Genomic DNA, 19,148 nt, shown 5'->3' on the forward strand with positions numbered 1-19,148 from the left:
TTTAAGAATTGTCGTTAGTTCAGCGTTAACTTACTCATTGAATTCAATAAAAAAAAAAAGTCTTAGGTTCGAACCTCATCCCAATCAAAGTTGGCATAATTAGTACTCTATTTTACTCTTATTAAATTATATAAATAATAATTTAGTAGTTACAACAAAAAATAATACATATGCATTTCTTTAATTTTGAATTATGTGTCCACAATGCCTTTATTAAAAAAAAAAATTATTCATTATCAATCAATTAAATAAGAGAAATAATTTTATTAGTTATATTGTCTTTATTTTTCTTCAATATAAAAATTCTTTATATTCAAATTTATTAATTGATTATATTCGCTACATTATCCTTACAATGTCTTTATTCAGTGAAAAAAAATTTATTAATTATCAATAAATTAATTAAAAGAAATATTTTCATTAGTTATATTGTCTTTATTTTTCTCAAATGTAAAATTTTTACATTCAAATTCATCAATTGATTATATTCACTACATTATCTATTATCTTTTTTGTGCACTATTTTTCTAATTAAATATCAAAGTTATAATACAAAATAATGTTATATATTTATTTACCAAGTATTTTATTAATACCATGAAAAAATTAAAAAAAATATAATTAATAAAGTCAACCATATTAACTACTTGAGAGATTTTTTGACAACGAGAGTATTCAAATCACACAACAAATTGAAGTGAGAACTATCTCGCAATGTCCTTGTTTGACAATCAACAGTTAGCGGTTAGCGTTAGCGGATTATACTAGAGGATTTGACCAGCGAATTTATTTAATTATTAACATTGGGTAGAAAAAATGACCGCCAAATTATTAAATCAAATGAATGGTTCATATTGTTCAGGTTTTAATTTTTTCTTTAAAAATTTTCTAATTTATCCTTAATTATATGATTATCCATTTAACTTTTTTGTTAATTCACTGTTAGTCTAATTCTAATATTAAAGTCTAATATAGAATTATAACTACACCATTAATCTAATTCTAATATTAAAGTCTTAATAGAACTTAACCACAAATCCTAATGTCGGAATCTCCTCAAACAATATTAGTATATATTTAATATTCTATGTCCTAATTTTTATTTGTTCTCCCTTATGTCCCGTATTTGGTTTCAACCATACCTATACAATTATTTTATTGACAATTATAATCAATCTTGACTATATTATCTTGCATTTGTAAACTTATAATTACCTATTTAACCCGCACGGGCATAGCTCAATGGTTTAGTGGGTAGTATTTGGGAGAAGAGACGAACCATACCTATACAATTATTTTATTGACAATTATAATCAATCTTGATTATATTATCTTGCATTTGTAAACTTAGAATTACCTATTTAACCCGCACGGGCATAGCTCAATGGTTTAGTGGGTAGTATTTGGGAGAAGAGACGAAGGTTTGAACCTCGGCGGCGGCAGTGCGAGAATTATGTCCAAAGTGGGCAGATTCCTTGTGCGTATCAGCATTTGGCCCTGTCTGCTGAACCATTGAGTCGCCGTGATTTACAACTTCCCACAATGCTCTGTCGGGTCGGAGTGTGGGGGGCCCTTGGGGTTGGGGACTCAACCTTTGGGAGAAGAATTACCTATTTAAATACGCAAATTCAACCTTCAATTATCTATGCATGAACAATTTCAATATAATCCTGTCTTAATATACTTTAAAGTACTTATTTTTTTTAAAAAAAAAAGCATTGGGCATTATCCCAATCGCGCAATGCGCGTAAAAAACTAGTATATATATATATATATATATATATATATATATATATATATATATATATATATATATATAAATCTTAATTTTGTCGATGTTGTGCTACATTATATATTTTGCCAATTTCATTTTCATAACTTGATTCACCTTATCAAAAAATCCAACCACTAAATTGTACTAGTAACTTGTGAACGTATTTGTTATATTGGCACTGTCTTTGAATTCTTTCATAATCGCTTTTCATCCTTCAATTGTTACGTTGGTGGCTCTTTTTATTCATTTTTTAAAAAGCCTTTTTACCCATGATTGGATGAATTATTATTATTATTATTATTATTATTTTGAAAGCGATTGAATGAAATTCGTAAACCTTAATAGAAGTTTTTAAAAAGAGCAAATACCAATTTTGATTTCACGAGTATTAACAAAATGACAGTTTTAGTCCACATGTTTAATTCCTACCAATTTTCATCTACGACTATTATTTTAGTACCAATTTTCATTCACTATTATTGTTTTAGTGTCAAAATTCATCACACCAGTCACCCATCCTTTTCAGATATGCCGAAATATGAAATTATAAAGGGTGTTTTCATCTTTTTCAAATTAAGATCTCAATTTGAGAATGAATACATGAATTTAAGTCTTAAGATCATATCGATCTCAATTCACAGTTGTCATCCTCAAATTAAGGTAGGATGAGTAGGAGAACTGCGAATTTAGATCGATCTTAGGGCTTAAATCTCATTATTCATACTCAAATTGGGATCTTAAATTGAGAAGGACGAAAATGTCCTTAAAATTTTTAAATTTTGGCATGTCTTAGATGAATGAGTGACCGTTGTGATAAATTTTGACACTAAAACGATAGTCGTGGATGAAAATTGGTACTAAAACAATAGCCGTGGATGAATATTGGTAGAAATTAAACATATGAATCAAAACGGTCATTTTGCTAATACTCGAAAGACCAAAATTGGTATTTGCTCTATTAAAAAATTTTTAAAAAATGACATTTTTGGTCATTCAATTTTTCCTATAGCCACTTTTTACCCTTCAAATGTTACCTTAGCTTATTAACTATTTTCACCCATAGCTGGATGAAATTGTTAAAACTTAATAGAAATTTTTTAAATTTAAAATCAAAAGGATACATTTGTAAATTTGCAATACGCTTAATGCATTAAATCACGGAAAAGATAGTTTACAAGAAAAATAGGAGGGGCATCAAACCACTCCCCACAACCTGATTCAGAAAATGCCTCCCTAGCAACAGTGTGTGCGACACAATTCGCAGATCAACTAACAAAACAGAATCGAACAACATCTATCATGAATGCCAATTCTTTAATATCATTAACTAAAAGTCCAAAAGTAGAATTAAAATTAAAGAAGAAGAAGAAAGGGAATAAAAAATAGTTTGTGAGTCCATTTCCTTCACATTCTTATTCTCCAACAAGTGTTGGGGAAACTAGCAACGTCAACGTACGATCTGGAAGCCCCGGTAGTGTTATTGTAACACGGCACAGATTTCCTTTCAACCATATACTAATAGTGTCCGTGCTTCTTAAAAGGCTTTCAGATCGTGCGTTAACGTTGCTAGTTTTCCCAACAACAAGTACACTTCAAAAAGCAATATTGCTACCATTGTTGATATGGAAGTTACCTTAATTGAAATGCATGGAAACATTCAAGTCTTTAAGGAGAAGATGTCAGCAATTGTCTAACATAGTGATTGATCACTTTTTGACAATATGGAGTCTCTCTTTCACTTCAATATCACCACTTTAAACCCTTTGTTTTCCTAACCAATCAGTGTAAATGTATTTCCAAATTATTGTATTTTACGTCTCATATTTTATCTCTCAACGATCTACATAATTTAATTCTAATTAAGTTTTTGATGCATTATTCTTTGATCTCTTTTTGGCTTCATGCTAACAAAAAAAAAAAAAAAAAAAAAAGAAATTTGTGTGTGTGTGTGTGTTTTTTTTTTCTTTTAAATTGTGAAATTAGATGTATAGCTATACCTAAATATATATAAAAAAAATTATTTGTTTCGACATCTGGTATAAATTAAATATAATACTGTAAAATCTTTTTCTAATTTTGGTCATTATATTAAATTTTTTTTGAATGCTACTGGCTCTATTACAATGTTATATCAAGAACGAATAACACCTCCACTAAGGCTCAAACTTACAACCTTCTAATTGGAAATCCAACCCGAGTACCTTTAGACCACATAGTCTTGATGTCGTTATATTGAATTTATTCGATATTAAATTTAAAATAATTAAGGGAATAAGAAAGGCTTTGTAAAGCTTTTGTTAGGTTTTAACATTTCCATCTAATCATGGACGAAAAGAGCTACCGGAGTAACAATTGAAGGGTGAAAAGTGGATATAAGAATAATTCAAGGACCAAAATGACATTTTTTCTAAAAGCTGCTATGTGAAGAACTCAAGGACTGAATAAACTATATATTATGAAACAATTCATGGACCATATATAACGTCAATTTTTCTTTATTTAATATGAACCGTATACTTTGCAGCGGCTAACAACACGAAGCTTTTCAACTAATTTTGAGTTGATTGATTACTTAGTCGAGGTGTACCATAGTCCACATATAGGGTCTTCCATTGTTATCTAATTTTTGGAACTATTATCAGTAATTTTTCATGTACAACATGGGTACATCGTTTCACCCCCCCCCCCCCCCCCCCCCCCTAATACTTGAAGAGTTGTCTACTTTTGCACGTGTCATGTATTCTTGCAAGGTGGACACAGTTTCACAGCATAACGATGGACCATTAATGGTTAACTTGGACCACGGAGGGTAACAATTTGAAAGGTGAAAAATCACGAATGATCAATTTGAAAGTTCAGGACTAAACCTGACAAAATTAATATACTTTAACTCTAAGTGGAATAACACCACTTTCTCTAAAATATAAATATGGAGAGTATCCTTTCCGGTCAACTTTAAAAAAAAAAAAAAAAAAAAAAAAAAAAAAAAAACCTACGATATCACTAAAAAAAAGAAGAATTAAGGAATAAGAAAAAGAAACATTCAACCACAGAAAAATACTAAGGGACAGTGGGACACACTAATTACAAATTTCAAACCTCTTTTAAAAATATATAAATTTAAGCTTAACAGCCTTATATAAAATATGATACAATAATAGACGATTTACTATAACACTAGATAGACACAAAATATTATTTAATTACCTGACTTAATTGAATCATATTCCATGCATCTATTTTATTTAACATAACAAAACTAATTAGACTAAATTTGTTCTTTTTTTGCAAACTAGCACTAGTAAGTAGTAACACAATTTCACATGAGTAAGAAGTAAATTTGTTTGTTTGTTTGTTTGTTTGTTTGTTTTTTTTTTTTTTTTTTTTTTTTTTTTAATTCAGTTGGTTAATTTATTTATTTTTCGGGTATACCCGGAACTTCCATCGTCAAACACAGTGACTAGTCCCCTCGTTGAATTGTAGGCACCTCTTTTGGGTAGGACAGCTGGCCTAGAGATTTAAGGATGCTCCATTCACTTGGTTAATTTATGAGTAACCATGAATATAACAAAAATTTATTATTATCATGTGATTCATGTCAAAAGATAAATAGTAAAAAAAAGCATTATGTTTCAACTATTTCAACCTAATTCCACTTACCCTATAAAAGTATAAATATATCATAATTTCTAAATATAAATAAACCGATAACAATTAAAAATTAAAATAAACAAGTATAGACTAGAGAGAATCTTGCCTGGGTCATGTTTGGCCATTTGAAATATAGCACCCAACGCTGACTACAAAAGCGTTGAGGTCATTCAACTTGGAACTGTCATTTTCTTCTTACTCTGGAAAAAGTCTGCTTTGCTGGATATTGAACTAGTCTACCTTCGTCAATCTTCATTGTACTAATTTTTTTTTTTTTTTTAGTTAATTATTATGCAAACTCTTCTACTCAATTCATATCCACCGTCAAACACACAGTGGCTAATCATCTGATCTTACTGAATTGTAGTCACTTTTATAGATGGGATAGTCAGACTTGAAAATTTAAGGTTAAGGTTCAGTCATGCCCAAAGCAAATGATCGATCCATTGATGTTTGGTTAAAGATTGATGAATCCCTTCTGCAAAGAGAATGAGGTTTTCGCTGATCTGTGAAGCCAGCCTAACATAGTGCCCTCCAATCTAAGGGCTGAGACGCCTCACTTTAGCGGAGACTCCACCGCCCATCTCACCACTTATAACGGGCAAGCCAGGAGATAGCACCCCCAAGCCCAGCCTTCGGGACAAACTCAATCGTTCCACCATCTTAATGCTCCCGCTCAGGTTACAGGCTCGCGCTACCAAGTAGATTCAATTCCCTTATACTAATATGTTATTTTATAATCATTGATCATCCTAGATTGATGGATCAAATTGATCCTCATGGATATCATCGGTGGTTACGGAAAGTTTTCAAAACTTCCATTACCAAAGGTGAAACTTGACGGAGATTTCACTGCAAAATCTCCCGCAAATTAAAGTAAAACAAGTTTATGTAAAGTTCCCACAAAATCTACCTGCAAACTAAATCAATTTTACGTACAATTCCCACAAATTAAAGTAAACCAACTTTATGTAAAGTTCCCAAAGATTGAACCAAGTTTACGGTAACTATTTTGCACATGCATAATCCCGCAAGGTCTAACAACTTTGCATTAATTCTTCAAGAATATTAATATCATATATTAAGATCCCCAAAAGGTTTAAGGCCAGAAGAATAACAAACTCTTCTCGACAAATGACCAACTAACATTCTTGATCAACACATAATATTTTACTACACAACACCAGAATATTTAAATACACATTACTATATAAATCTTGTTATATATTGGTGGTTTAATTAGTGAAGAGCCTCAGATCAGAGAAAAGAATCAATTAGGATGTGTAATTAGAGGAGAATTGGTTACATATTAGTAGAAAGAAATTATGTATATTATAGGTGCTAATAATATACTCCGTAGTATGAATAGATCCATTGCATGTGAATAATGAGAAGACATGCATAAATATAATATTCTTGTTCATGTTCATTCTTCCGTGTTATTCTTAATTTTATTGGATCTCTCACACGCTCGAAGTGATTCGAATACGGTTAGAGCCAGAAATCTGCTCGAAAGGTTTCCTATCCGTTATAGTTCTATCTAGGATCATATCGTGACATAGAATTGAAAGAAATTGGATATGATTTGATGCAGAGGTATATATATATGAGCAGTTTGTGAAGTGAAAATGGTTTGCATAATTCGAAAAGGCAGTACAATTTCTTGTGTTATATACTAATCGATAAAACAAGCATAAAAGTCACTAGTGAGTATACCAGAAAACAAAACTGAAATGGGATCCAATAAGTAAAGTAAAAGGAATGTTGTGATTTCAATCCCAGAGAGAGGGTGATAACAGCATCTTTGCTTCTTCAACATTATATTCCCAGATGGTTGAGGTTCTAATAATGCTGATAATTTGATGGTCTGATCTTCGCTTTTGCCATTGCGTTCTGCAAGTATTTAGATGAAGGTGAGTCCAAAAATCTGGGTAGCTCAACTGGTCGTAGATGTGAAATTTGTCACAAAAGATTAACCAAATCTCATTAGAAATGAGGGGCTCTTTGTGCGCAGTGAACAAAAAGTTTACCATCTAGTCAGTTGAGTCACTATGATTTATCTCTCCACAAACTGTCGGGCCGGGGTATGGAGGCCCCTGGGGCGGACAATTCCACCTTTTTGTCACAAGAATAGAGGCATCTTGGGGCAACCCTAAACCCTAAACTTTAGAGGCAGTTTGAGGCAACCCTAGACCACAAGGTTACAAGTTCGACTCCCAATGGGAGCGGTCTATTGGCCTCCTTTGTTGAGCCTATTAGCTATGAACAACTTAAAATTAATTTATCTCTTGTGGTTTTTGCCAGTTAGGGTTAAAAAATAAAAAAGAATAGAGGGTTTGTTTAGTTACCGAAACTGGAATAGCACTGACATTCTTAGCAGAACCCATCATCACTCCAGAAAGAAGACCATGTGGATAATTTGGTGTGAGAGGTCCAGGGACAGGTGAAAAACCGGATTGTGGAGTAGCAAACTGTCCAGGACTGGATTGCACAGATAGTGAAGCTGCCACATTAGGAATTGGAAGTAAATCTGAGGGAATGACAAACTTTCTTGACACCACCTTGTTCACAGATGTACTAAGGATAGGGACAGGTAGCAATCCAGGAATAGAAGCAGCTTCTTTAGTTATTGCACTAGTAAACTGCTGATGATTAGGTGCTTTAACAGCACCCGTAGATGCCAAGCCAGTATGCATCGGTGGAGGAAGTGAATCGCGGGACTATAAAGATCAAAATTTGAAAACATTAGCAGAAGTCGGCATATATAACACGCTTTTAGCCTCTCAGATTCATCAAATCTGGAAATTATGAAATTTCTAACCACATGAAAGTGATCTTAAATCATGTTGAAAGCAAAAAGTGGTCGGAAATAGCAACAAAAGTTTTTCTGAATACCAAAAGTGGTCAGAACAAGGCTTTCAACTTAATTTAAGACATGTGGTCAGAAATTTCATAATTTTCAGTAATATCAAAGCGTACGTACCTCGATTATGGCAGGATCATCAAGCAAAGATGGGAAACTTGGTGGAGAAGATGGTGAAGATATAACGCGCAGATCCTGCAAAACCACCAAAACAATATCACGGGATTCGCTCTGATAACAAGTTGAAGCATATATGTGCTTCATTTCAACTAAAATGTTTAGTTAAGCTGATAGTTGGATTGCACATTTATGTTTATATATATTATATGCTCAACGATTGCAATGCTCACATTCATATCACTGCCATAGAAAACTACGTAGTTGTAGATTTTGTCGCTTGGAGCAACCACAAAAGCAGGCCTTCGTCCCTCGGTCCCAAAAGATTTCACTGCAGCAGGTACAAATGAAGAACATGATTGAGTACTAGGTAAAATAAGTTGATAATTATAAGGATCCTGTCACACATAGCAATTCAATTGGCTCTTCTTAAACCTCACACCACAGCTCACTACAAGCCTAACTGCGGAATAATGACTATTAGTGCGTACGGACTTAGCTCATTGGTTCAGTAGGAAGTATTTGAGAGAAGAGACTAATGTTCAAACCTCGGTAGCGACAGTGTAAGGATTATGCCCAAAGTGAGCAAATTTCTTGTGCGCACCAGCATTTGACCTTGTTTGCTGTGCTATTTAGTCACCCTAATTTACATTCTCCCAACTACTCTGTCAAGCTGGAGTGTGGGGGTCGAAGGACCCTTGGGGCTGTGGATTCAAGAACAATAATGACTATTATATTGCTTGACATTTATGAAGCACAAATTAAAATTCAAGACCATCCATCCTTTACATTTATTTCTAATTTAAGGAGTTGGAAATTAACTCAACTTAAACAACTAAATCCTCTATTCTTTCCTTTCGTGGAAGCATCTAATTCAAGTGGGCAATCGAAACTTTATAAAGAAAGCAATAGATCAAACAATGAAGTTCATGCACTTCACTCTCTAGTTTGATATCTATTTCTGATGAGATAAACTCGCAACCACTACCCGATGATATGTACTAGGATAAATCCCGTTTTGTAATTCTAGCCACCGCCAGCAAAGGATTACAAGAAGGTAAACCAGCCTAGGTTGTACATAGCTGACCAACTCATGAAGGTTAATAGGCCGTTCTGGCCAGTTGGGAATTGAACTTGCAAAGTGATCCTAAAAGAGCTGCATATATCATAGTATTAACAGTAGGCAAAGATGATCATGAATGCAACTTACTTTCTACATCAAAGGAAATAGACCATACTCCTAACAATTATCTATATTGCATTTTCATGGCTTGAAACGCCATCTACTTTTCTCTATCAGCCTTTGAAATACGTCCCGGCCCTTTCAATAAAAGTAATCAAACAATCCTTTAACATTTGAAACTTTAATGTTTAGTTAGAGTCAAAAATTAAGATAAAACTTTAGTTTATATAATCATATACAAATATAGATAATTCACAAATGCTATTCTAATTCCTTTGTACATTTATATAATTAAGACAATTGAATAAAGAAAATTTTAAGAAAGAAATAATAATATTATAAAGTTTGAACTTAATCGTTCCTCATCACTCCTACACTAGAGATCAGTGGAGGAGATAAATCCAGGGATGTGCCACAATTGATTTATAAGATTTTAAGTGCTTGTAAACTAGTGTCACAACAATGCCAAATCCAAATATAATTATATTATTAAAAGTATTCCATGTGGCATTTGAAAACTCTTCCACTAACACGGCGTTTGGTTGAAGGGATTTTAAATTCCCTTCCCACTTAATTTCCACCTAATTCCAAAGGTCACAAAATTCCCTTGTTTGGTTGAAAGGAATTGCAATTCCATAGAATTAAAATTCCCCCATTTTCATGGAATTAAAATCCCATGTCCCCCGTGGTATTTTAATTTCTGGGATTTTAGGAAGAAAAAAAGATAGTGATGAGTCAAAATTACCCCCCCCCCCCCTTTTTTAACCTAAAATTAATGCTTGACAACAACAATGGACATTTTGGACTTTATACTACTTATTCCCTTTCAATTCCCATGTATACCAAACATTGGAATTGAAATTCCCGGTAATTCTATTCCTGTCAACCAAACATTGGAATTTAAATTCCCACTTTATTCCTAGTAATTCATCTCCCATGGTTTTCCCACGTAATTCCCCCTCTCCAACCAAACGCCCTGTAAGATGTTTATTACACTAAGCAACTAACCTTTTTAAATTTATCAAACTTACCGCTCACAATATTAAAAATACTAGACTACTAGTTAAACTTAGTAGATTTTTTTTTAATTTTTTTTTTTGTTCCTCAATATATATAATTCTCAGTTTTATATTTCTATTCTTTTTTTAATTAAAATTATGTTTAAAGAGTTACCATTTTTCTATTTGCACATTAACTCTCATTCTATATATTTTGATGAGTTAATTTTAAGATTCTTCAAAATTTATGTATATATATAGGTAATAAGTAGCAAAATCTGAGTGGTGTAAATTAATTTCACTAGAAACAAAATAGCTCTGATCTGCCTATAGATTCAATCGTTAAACCTAAAAAATTTTCTATCCATAGAAGACATTAGTGACTTGCACACAAGTGGAAAATATGATAGAATCGACTTATCTAGTAACTTTTCAATTACCATGCCCTTCATTGTAATTTTCAGTCATACACAATATAACAACTCCTTGCATATTTAAGTATTGTTATTATGCATATTTATTTATTATTTAATTTTTTATATCTTAGTATTTTTGAAATAATTTTAAATTTTTCAACAAATGTAATAATTTTTAACTTTAACTTAAATTATGAGAATGACAAGAATTGATATAATTAAGTAACTTAAGTCTTCTTTGAGAATTCAAATATGTGACTACAAAACATTATAACATAAAAAAAAAAATTGAAAATCTTTTGAGAATTCAAGTATGATTACAAACACTAAAACATTTTTTTTAAAAAAAAAAAACTTCGAAAGAAAATAAGAGAAAAATTATAGAACTGGAGTAAATTTTATATTTTCATTGGCTTTGATAATTTAATTTTTATCATTGATCATTTAAAATGTAAGAAATTAAATCATTTTAGTGCATGAATAATTAGGAAAAGCGTAGATTTAATTAAACAATAAACCTATGCATGAGTGTGTGTTTTATGTTTCATCAATCATAAATGATTTTATCAAGTAAAATCATATATATTAGGAGTTGAGGTTTTTCTGCAGTAGAATATTCAAGTCATTATAAGTATTTTAAAAATATTTTATATAGTCAAATCCCCTATATTGGATCAAACAAATCCTATAAGTTCATTAATAAGGGGAATGCAATATATAGGTGTAAATAATAATGTAAATATATCCTTTCAAAAAAATATAACAAAGCACTCCTTACTAAACTCAAGCATAACATTACTTTCGAAAAAAAAAAAACTCAAACATAACATTCTTCTACAACTTAGTCAAAGGTCTTAATAAAATCTTTAATCAACCTCCTATAAAATTTGACATAACCTAAAAAACTCTTAAGCATTGACACAGAAATGATGGGTATATGAGTATATATCTACTAAAGAAGATAAACTATGCACAAGAATTAAAGCCAAACAAACAAAGACAGAAGCAGGATAACTAACTCAGTCAAGATAGTTACGGATACAAACTTATAACTACAAAATTACAAGTTCGAATCTCAACTCTCTTAGTTTAAGCCTGTTAGCTATGGACAATCCGTAATCTAGGCTGGTTTACTCTTAACACACCCTCAGATCGCGATTGTGGGTTTACTTGGTCGCCAAAAAAGACAGAATCGAAGCACAAAAGCAGATAAATGAAAAGGAAGAAGGAGAAGAGCAAAACCATTCTGAAGAGCTATGGTGCATTCCTGAGCGTTGACGTGAAGCTTAGAACCTTCATATCGCATACCAGACTTTGTTGTTAAGCTTATCAGACTACCAATGCAAGAATCCGCAACAGCTTTAATGGCCGCCGCCTCCGCCATTATATTGGTGGCGCCGGGGATTGAACGTCAGCTGCGCTGCTAACACTCTACACCAGAAAATAAAGAAAAAACCCGCACTGACTTAACTCACAGTAGAAAATAAAGAAAAAATTTGTACGAGTTTAGTTCACTGGTTGGGAGAAAAAACTTGCAAGAGCTTAGCACACTGATAAGGAGAATAAGAAGAAATGAAGAAAATTGAGGGAATTAAGAAAGAAACGGCCGCGGGTCGGTGGAATGGTCTGCGTGTTGTCACCTTGCCCCGTAAAGGAAACAAATGTTTATTGTAAAAGAATTAAATGAGAAATAATAGAGATAATTCCACCAGAGGTCCCTTGTCTTAAGTGATAATTTTAAATTTAGTCTTAGATTATCGTTTTTGTCATTTAACATCTTAGACTATTGTTTTTTGGACACTTTACCTTTTCATGATTTCTCCTATATATTCAATAAGGGCATTTTTGTCTTTTTATATTTTTCTTTTGTTATTTTTTTTATTTTAATCGGTTTAATTGGTTTAGGACTTAGGTAACCTCTGATTTTTAGTAGTCATATTTTTCAACTGGTTTTTAGTAAAATCCTAAACCAATTATACCTGTTGAAATCATAAAAATCACAAAAGAAAAATATGAAGAGACAAAAATACACTTACTAAAAATAGAAAAAGTCATTAGAATGACTAAAAGTATCCAAAAATAATAGTCTGGGATGTTAAATAACAAAAATGATAGTTTGGGACTACATTTAGAATTGTTACAAAAGACAAAGCACCTCTGGTGGAATTAACTCGAAATAGTACTATTATTTGAATCTTTAATTTGATCATGTTTTCTATATTTAGACTCAATGTTTATATGCTGCATGTATCCATGTAATAAGTATATTATTTATTCATGAATTAAATATAGAAACCCACATCAAATATATCATAACAAATTTTACTTTTTAAAAAAAAAAAAATTAGTCTATATAGTCCAGGGGTCATGTGTTAATATGAAATGTCCCATTTAAACTATATACAATTAATAAGCAAACTATTAGACTTGATATTTATGTGCAAAAGAAGGAAAAAGATAATTTCAGCATTAAAATTTTAGTAAGTAATTTATACGAAAATATACTAGCATATTTTCAATGGTATTTATTAGCAGTGTTAAAAAGCTTATTTAATTATTACGTTTTTAATAATAAGAGTATTAATCGACAAGATTAATAGTATCGAGATTATTTTAGAAAAAAATGCTATCACATTTTCAATGGTATTTATTAGCGGTGCTAAAAGGCTTATTTAATTATTACTTTTTTAATTAATAAGAGTATTAAATTGACAAGATTAATTGTATCGAGATTATTTTAGAATAGTATCTATATATATATAAAAGTAAAATCCTCCTAGCCAAATTTTTCCCCCAAAACTTAGAGGCATTTTTGCAATATCAAATATTTAGACAAATATGGCATTTTAATAATATTAAAGATTTTACCTTTCTTGAGATCTCTTACCATTTTATAATTTCAATACTAAACCCTTTTGATCTCATCCATTGTGTATAAATACACCTTATATAACCATACACAACCCCAACTAAGGTTAATTATTTTATTGATTTTTGCTAATCATCCTGTGATCTTCCACAGTTGAGGTTGATACGTGATTTGCACTGGTGAGGTTTCATTATCTTAGTTTCTTTAATTTTTTATTCTTTTTAGGTTTTGTTTTGTTTTTATTCTTTTGTATTTTCTGATTTTTAAACAACAAAAGTGGTTCGTAAGAAAAAATGTTGATATATTCTTTTCTTTTTTTGTCTATTTTTGTAGAGAAGATACGGATCTAGAAAGATTGATCGGGAAGCAATAGACTTCTAATCATCCTGTGATCTTCCACAGTTGAGGTTGATACGTGATTTGCACTGGTGAGGTTTTTATTATCTTAGTTTCTTTTATTTTTTCTTTTTTTTGGGTTTTGTTTTGTTTTTATTTTTTTGTATTTTTTGATTTTTAAACAACAAAAGTGGTTCGTAAGAAAAAATGTTGATATATTCTTTTTCTTTTTGGTCTATTTTTGTGGAGAAGATACTATACGGATCTAGAAAGATTGACCGGGAAGCAATAGACTTCTAATCATCATGTGATCTTCCACAGTTGAGGTTGATACGTGATTTACATTGGTGAGGTTTTCATCATCTTAGTTTCTTTTATTTTTTTTTCTTCTTTTTGGGTTTTGTTTTGTTTTTATTTTTTTGTATTTTATGGTTTTTAAACAACAAAAGTGGTTCATAAGAAAACATGTTGATATATATTTTTTTTTTTTGTCTTTTTTTTTTTTTGTGGAGAAGATACAGATCTAGAAAGATTGATCGGGAAGCAAAAGAGTTCCTTGCTCATCAAGATGATAAAGTTTTGTGATCGAGGGACGAATTATGTGTATATGTAAATATATATAGACTTATAGAGGGAACCATACTAAGAATACAATAAAAACCAAAATGAAATTAAAAGCATTTTTTAGTTGTCAATATATCAAAGCATTGGACTTTATTTCGATTCAATTTCTCCATTTTTAAAGTGTACATTTTTTGTAATAAGAGAGTAGTTTGTCTTTCCCTTCAAGACGTTTTTCTTGCCATTTAATTTTTTTTTTTTTTTTTAGGAAAAAAATGATTAAGTACTGTGGCTTTTTTTTTTTTTTTTTTTTTTTTTTTTCAATAGAGTATTATTTTGATTTTATTCTTCATTTGACATTCCTTGATATAAAATCACTTTACTAATGTAAAATAATGTTATTGACTTACCATGTTTGCTTCGATATGCTAAGCCATTTAAAATTTAATACGGAGTAAAATTTATAATTGTAATACTTCCGTAATAATATTGAATAAATATTAATCATATGTTTAGATTTAATAATATATTATATTAAAAGAATTATTTATTAATTTAATATAGTGATGGTTAATACGGGTAAACCATATATAAGCAATATTTTACCTTAAGAATAGTATACCTTAATTATAAAAATTCTACCTAATAATTTTAGTATTAAAAGTCATACAATAATTACCATAAACAATGTTTAATAATTGCCAAATTCTATTATGCAATAAAAATTACTATTATAAAATTTTTTGTAATATGGACACATTATTTTTATTTAATTATTTCGATTTAATAATATTATATCTTATGTATAAAAATTCAAATAATACTTTTAGTACTATTGAATATTGATTGACTAACAATTATTTTAATTATTAAGGCAATTAATGGATATTTCGATTTAAAAAGTTTTCAAATATATGAATTATACATAGTAGCATTGAATCAATTAGTAAGACAATTATATTAGGTAATCTAATAAATAACTTACTTTTTAAATTATATCTCATCTTTAATCTTTAATAATGAATATTTTCTTAAAGTATATACATAGACTACGGTTATCAATATAAAATTAAAAGTATATATATATATATATATATATATATATATATATATATATATATAATGGATAATATTATTAGTACAAAATAAGTTCTACTTACCTTAGTAATTAATTATTAATATTATTACCTAATAATTATATATTGTTACCTTTTTCGGTGTAATTATTATGGTAATTTATATACATATATATGTTTATACTTAATGTATAATATATTGGCATGAAAAAAATTATACTTATCTTAATATATAATTAATTTTTAATATAATTTCCTTATTTTTATTAAAGATAATTATTTTAATAAATTTTCTTTCATTATTTTGTGTGATTATTATGGTAATGTATTTAAATTTTGGAAGAGATTATTACAAATATTATCTACAACTTTAATAAGAGCCAATATTGTTAGACCCTTAACGGGAACTAAAAAAATGTCAGTACAACACATGCTCTAAAGAATTATACTTTATGCCTTTCTAATTATACAATGTCAACTTAAAATCCTAATATAACCTCACTCTTCTTAATTTTACCAAACTTTCAATGTTAAATTTAACATTCCGTCAAATGTAGTTGCGGGGTGGCAAAATTGAAATTTACATGAAATTTAATGGCAATTAGGAGAAGCATTATCGCCGACCCCAAACAAATTTTAATGGCAATTAGGAAAAGCATTATCGGCGATCAGCCGATCATTATCGCCGACCGCAACAAATTAGGGTAGCAGTTAGGAGAAGCACGGCTAAGGAGAATCAAACACCAGCGAACGGCAATTAGGAGAAGCACATCCGACCGCCACTAAGGAGAATCCAGCGCATGTGCTCCGCGATCAGACGAGCAAGAAAGCCATTTTCTTGCTGGTGTTATGCCCTTTTCATGGTTTGTGGTTTTAATTATAGTTTCAAATTTATTTGCTTTTCTGGCCTTTATGTTCTTTAAATTGCCAGTTACATATAGCATTCATTAACATACATATGATTCATAACTATGAGTGCTGACTTGGTAGGGTTTTAATGCCCCTTAGAAAGTATTTGACTTTTGGTATAATTGCAAATTGCTTAACCTCACCAGAGGAGATTAAGTCTTCTGCTAATTAAATTAGATGAAATTTGATCAGAGGACTGATTGGGTATCTGTTGATTTGGAGCAATCTGAGCATGTTGAGTGGTGGCTGGGTGAACTAATGGAATTAATTGAATGAAGAAGATGGTCCTCCTAGCTTGGTGGACCATTGGAATAATTGATTTACATAATGGGATTGTTTGGTAGAGACAAGTAGAGTTCTGGCATTGCTAATGGGATGAGCTACTGGAAAATTGTTGGCTTTGACTTTAATTTGCTTTGCTGCTCTGACTTTAATTTGCTTTGCTTTCCAGTGTGGTGATGTAAATGCACCTTGGTGAGTGCGATGTTAATACTGATTTTGTCATTTTTGTGTATTTGTTCTTCAATCAGTAGTTGTGTATTCTAACATGCTTTTTTGGTTTCCATTTTTTTTGTTAATGTAGAATATTTAGTTATGTTATTGTAGAAAGATCAGAATTCAAAATTGTATTCTCATTCATGAGTTTGAATTTATTGTTTATAAACAGCTCTGCTATGGAGTCTAGCCATTCTGAAATCCCTGAATCCAGTCGTGATGAGAGGAATAGAAAACATAGGGAGCGGTATGCTTGTAATGAGACTCGATGGGCAGAGAGAAACTTGACACGTCGAAATGCAATACCACTACCATCAGTAAACAAGATGGAGAAGATGAAGACAATTCCGAGCTTAAAAAAACACGCACTAAGAAAAATTAATTTACTATGCCGAAATTACTCTTTTCATGATAGATAGTTAGCTTTAGTTAGTGGTTTCTTTGTTTTTACTTTGGTTATAATTTAGCTATTTCGAATTTCTTTATCTTTTTATTCAAATATAAGCACAAAGACTATTTCTTTATCTTTTATTAACTTCATATTCATCTCTCTCATTATTATATGAATACTTTAACCAATTAAAGAACACAAATTTATAAATACACATTGGGCATTGGTATAATCGCGCAAAGCGCGTGTACTAAGTAGTAATTAATATAAGTAATATAATTAATGAAATTATTATGGTAATTGTCACAATATTTGTTAATTATAATTAATATAATTAAAGAAATTGAGAAATATAAGATTTCTTCCCTAGAAATATTTGTGACAATTTAGTTAAATTACAATTAATAAAATATGAAATATAATTAAAGAAATGAAATTATTAAATTAACAAAACATGAATATTTCTAATCATACATACACTTATGCACTATAATAATCATGCAAAATTTAAATGCAACTTTTTAAATTTTTAAATGTAATTTTTTAATTATAAATCTATCAATATAAATTATAATTAATGAAATTATATTATAGAATTTTCCTATTTTCATTTTAATAAATATTATGTGTATAGAAAATGAATTATACAATCATATAAGGAAATGTGTCGGATTAGAGTTTAATTTTTTTTTTTTTTTTGAATGTTACTGGCCCTATTACATTGTAGTATCTGTTCATATACTTTCTCAACCTACTGAAACACAAAGAACCAATAACGCCTCCACTGAGGCTTGAACTCACAACCTTTCAAATGGAAGTCCAACCCGGATACCATTAGACCATATAGTCCTGGTATTAGAGTTTAAATTTATTCATACAAATTTTAGAATTTACATTTTTTTTATAAAACTAATCAAATGTTAATGTTAATAATAATAATAAGAATTTTAAAATCAGAATTATAAATTAAGTATTAGGGTAATAATTAATCTATATATATATTATATATTATTATTATTATTATTATTATTATTATTATTATTATTATTATATAAAAACAAAATCATCCCTTTTCAAAAAAACAAAAAACAAAATCATCCAATTTCATTTTCCCGCCCAAACTTTTGTAGTAAAGCTTATTTGGTAAGTAAATGTCTAATGGAAATTAAAAAAAATCTATTAATTGGTAATATTGCATAATTGGTAACATTATGTATGGTATTATATTCTATAATATAATAATATAATTGATAATATTATTGTTTAAGTATAATAAAAATCCTATGTAATAATGTAATAATAAAAAAATAAAATTAAAATTAAAATAATAACAATAACAATAACAATAACAATAACAATAATAATAATAATAATAATAATAATAATAATAATAATAACAATAACAACAAATTTAATAATCCAAACAAAACTATATACAAAATAAATTAAAAATTAAAAAAAAAAAAAAAAAAAAAAAAAAAAAAAGGAAGAAGACAAAGGTGGCTTCCC

General features: G+C 29.7%; 1 protein-coding gene and 1 long non-coding RNA gene across 2 annotated transcripts; one reads left to right on the plus strand and one right to left on the minus strand.

Annotated features, from left to right (window-relative positions):
* Positions 1 to 7,197: 7,197 nt before the first annotated feature.
* Positions 7,198 to 12,386, minus strand: LOC109190189 (decapping 5-like protein). Its single transcript, XM_019340639.1, has 5 exons — positions 12,245 to 12,386; positions 8,639 to 8,736; positions 8,409 to 8,483; positions 7,774 to 8,145; positions 7,198 to 7,365 (listed from the first exon to the last, which is right to left on the minus strand). Exons 1-5 carry the CDS (start codon positions 12,384 to 12,386, stop codon positions 7,198 to 7,200), a joined length of 855 nt encoding a protein of 284 aa, XP_019196184.1.
* Positions 12,387 to 16,522: 4,136 nt separating this feature from the next.
* On the plus strand, positions 16,523 to 17,772 carry LOC109190197. The gene is made up of 2 exons (XR_002055671.1): positions 16,523 to 16,707; positions 17,421 to 17,772. It is a non-coding gene; the product is annotated as an uncharacterized LOC109190197 (long non-coding RNA).
* Positions 17,773 to 19,148: the final 1,376 nt, after the last annotated feature.

Source organism: Ipomoea nil, unplaced genomic scaffold, assembly GCF_001879475.1.
Source record: "Ipomoea nil cultivar Tokyo-kokei standard unplaced genomic scaffold, Asagao_1.1 scaffold1574, whole genome shotgun sequence".
NCBI lineage: Eukaryota > Viridiplantae > Streptophyta > Magnoliopsida > Solanales > Convolvulaceae > Ipomoea > Ipomoea nil.

Excerpts from the sequence above, each read along its gene's own strand:
- LOC109190189 (XM_019340639.1), bottom strand. The coding sequence starts at position 12,386 with ATGGCGGAGGCGGCGGCCATTAAAGCTGTTGCGGATTCTTGCATTGGT. Across the intron at positions 8,484-8,638 it reads TCTATGGCAGTGATATGAAT|GATCTGCGCGTTATATCTTC; the intron begins GTGAGCATTGCA and ends GTGGTTTTGCAG. Across the intron at positions 8,146-8,408 it reads ATGATCCTGCCATAATCGAG|TCCCGCGATTCACTTCCTCC; the intron begins GTACGTACGCTT and ends TGATCTTTATAG.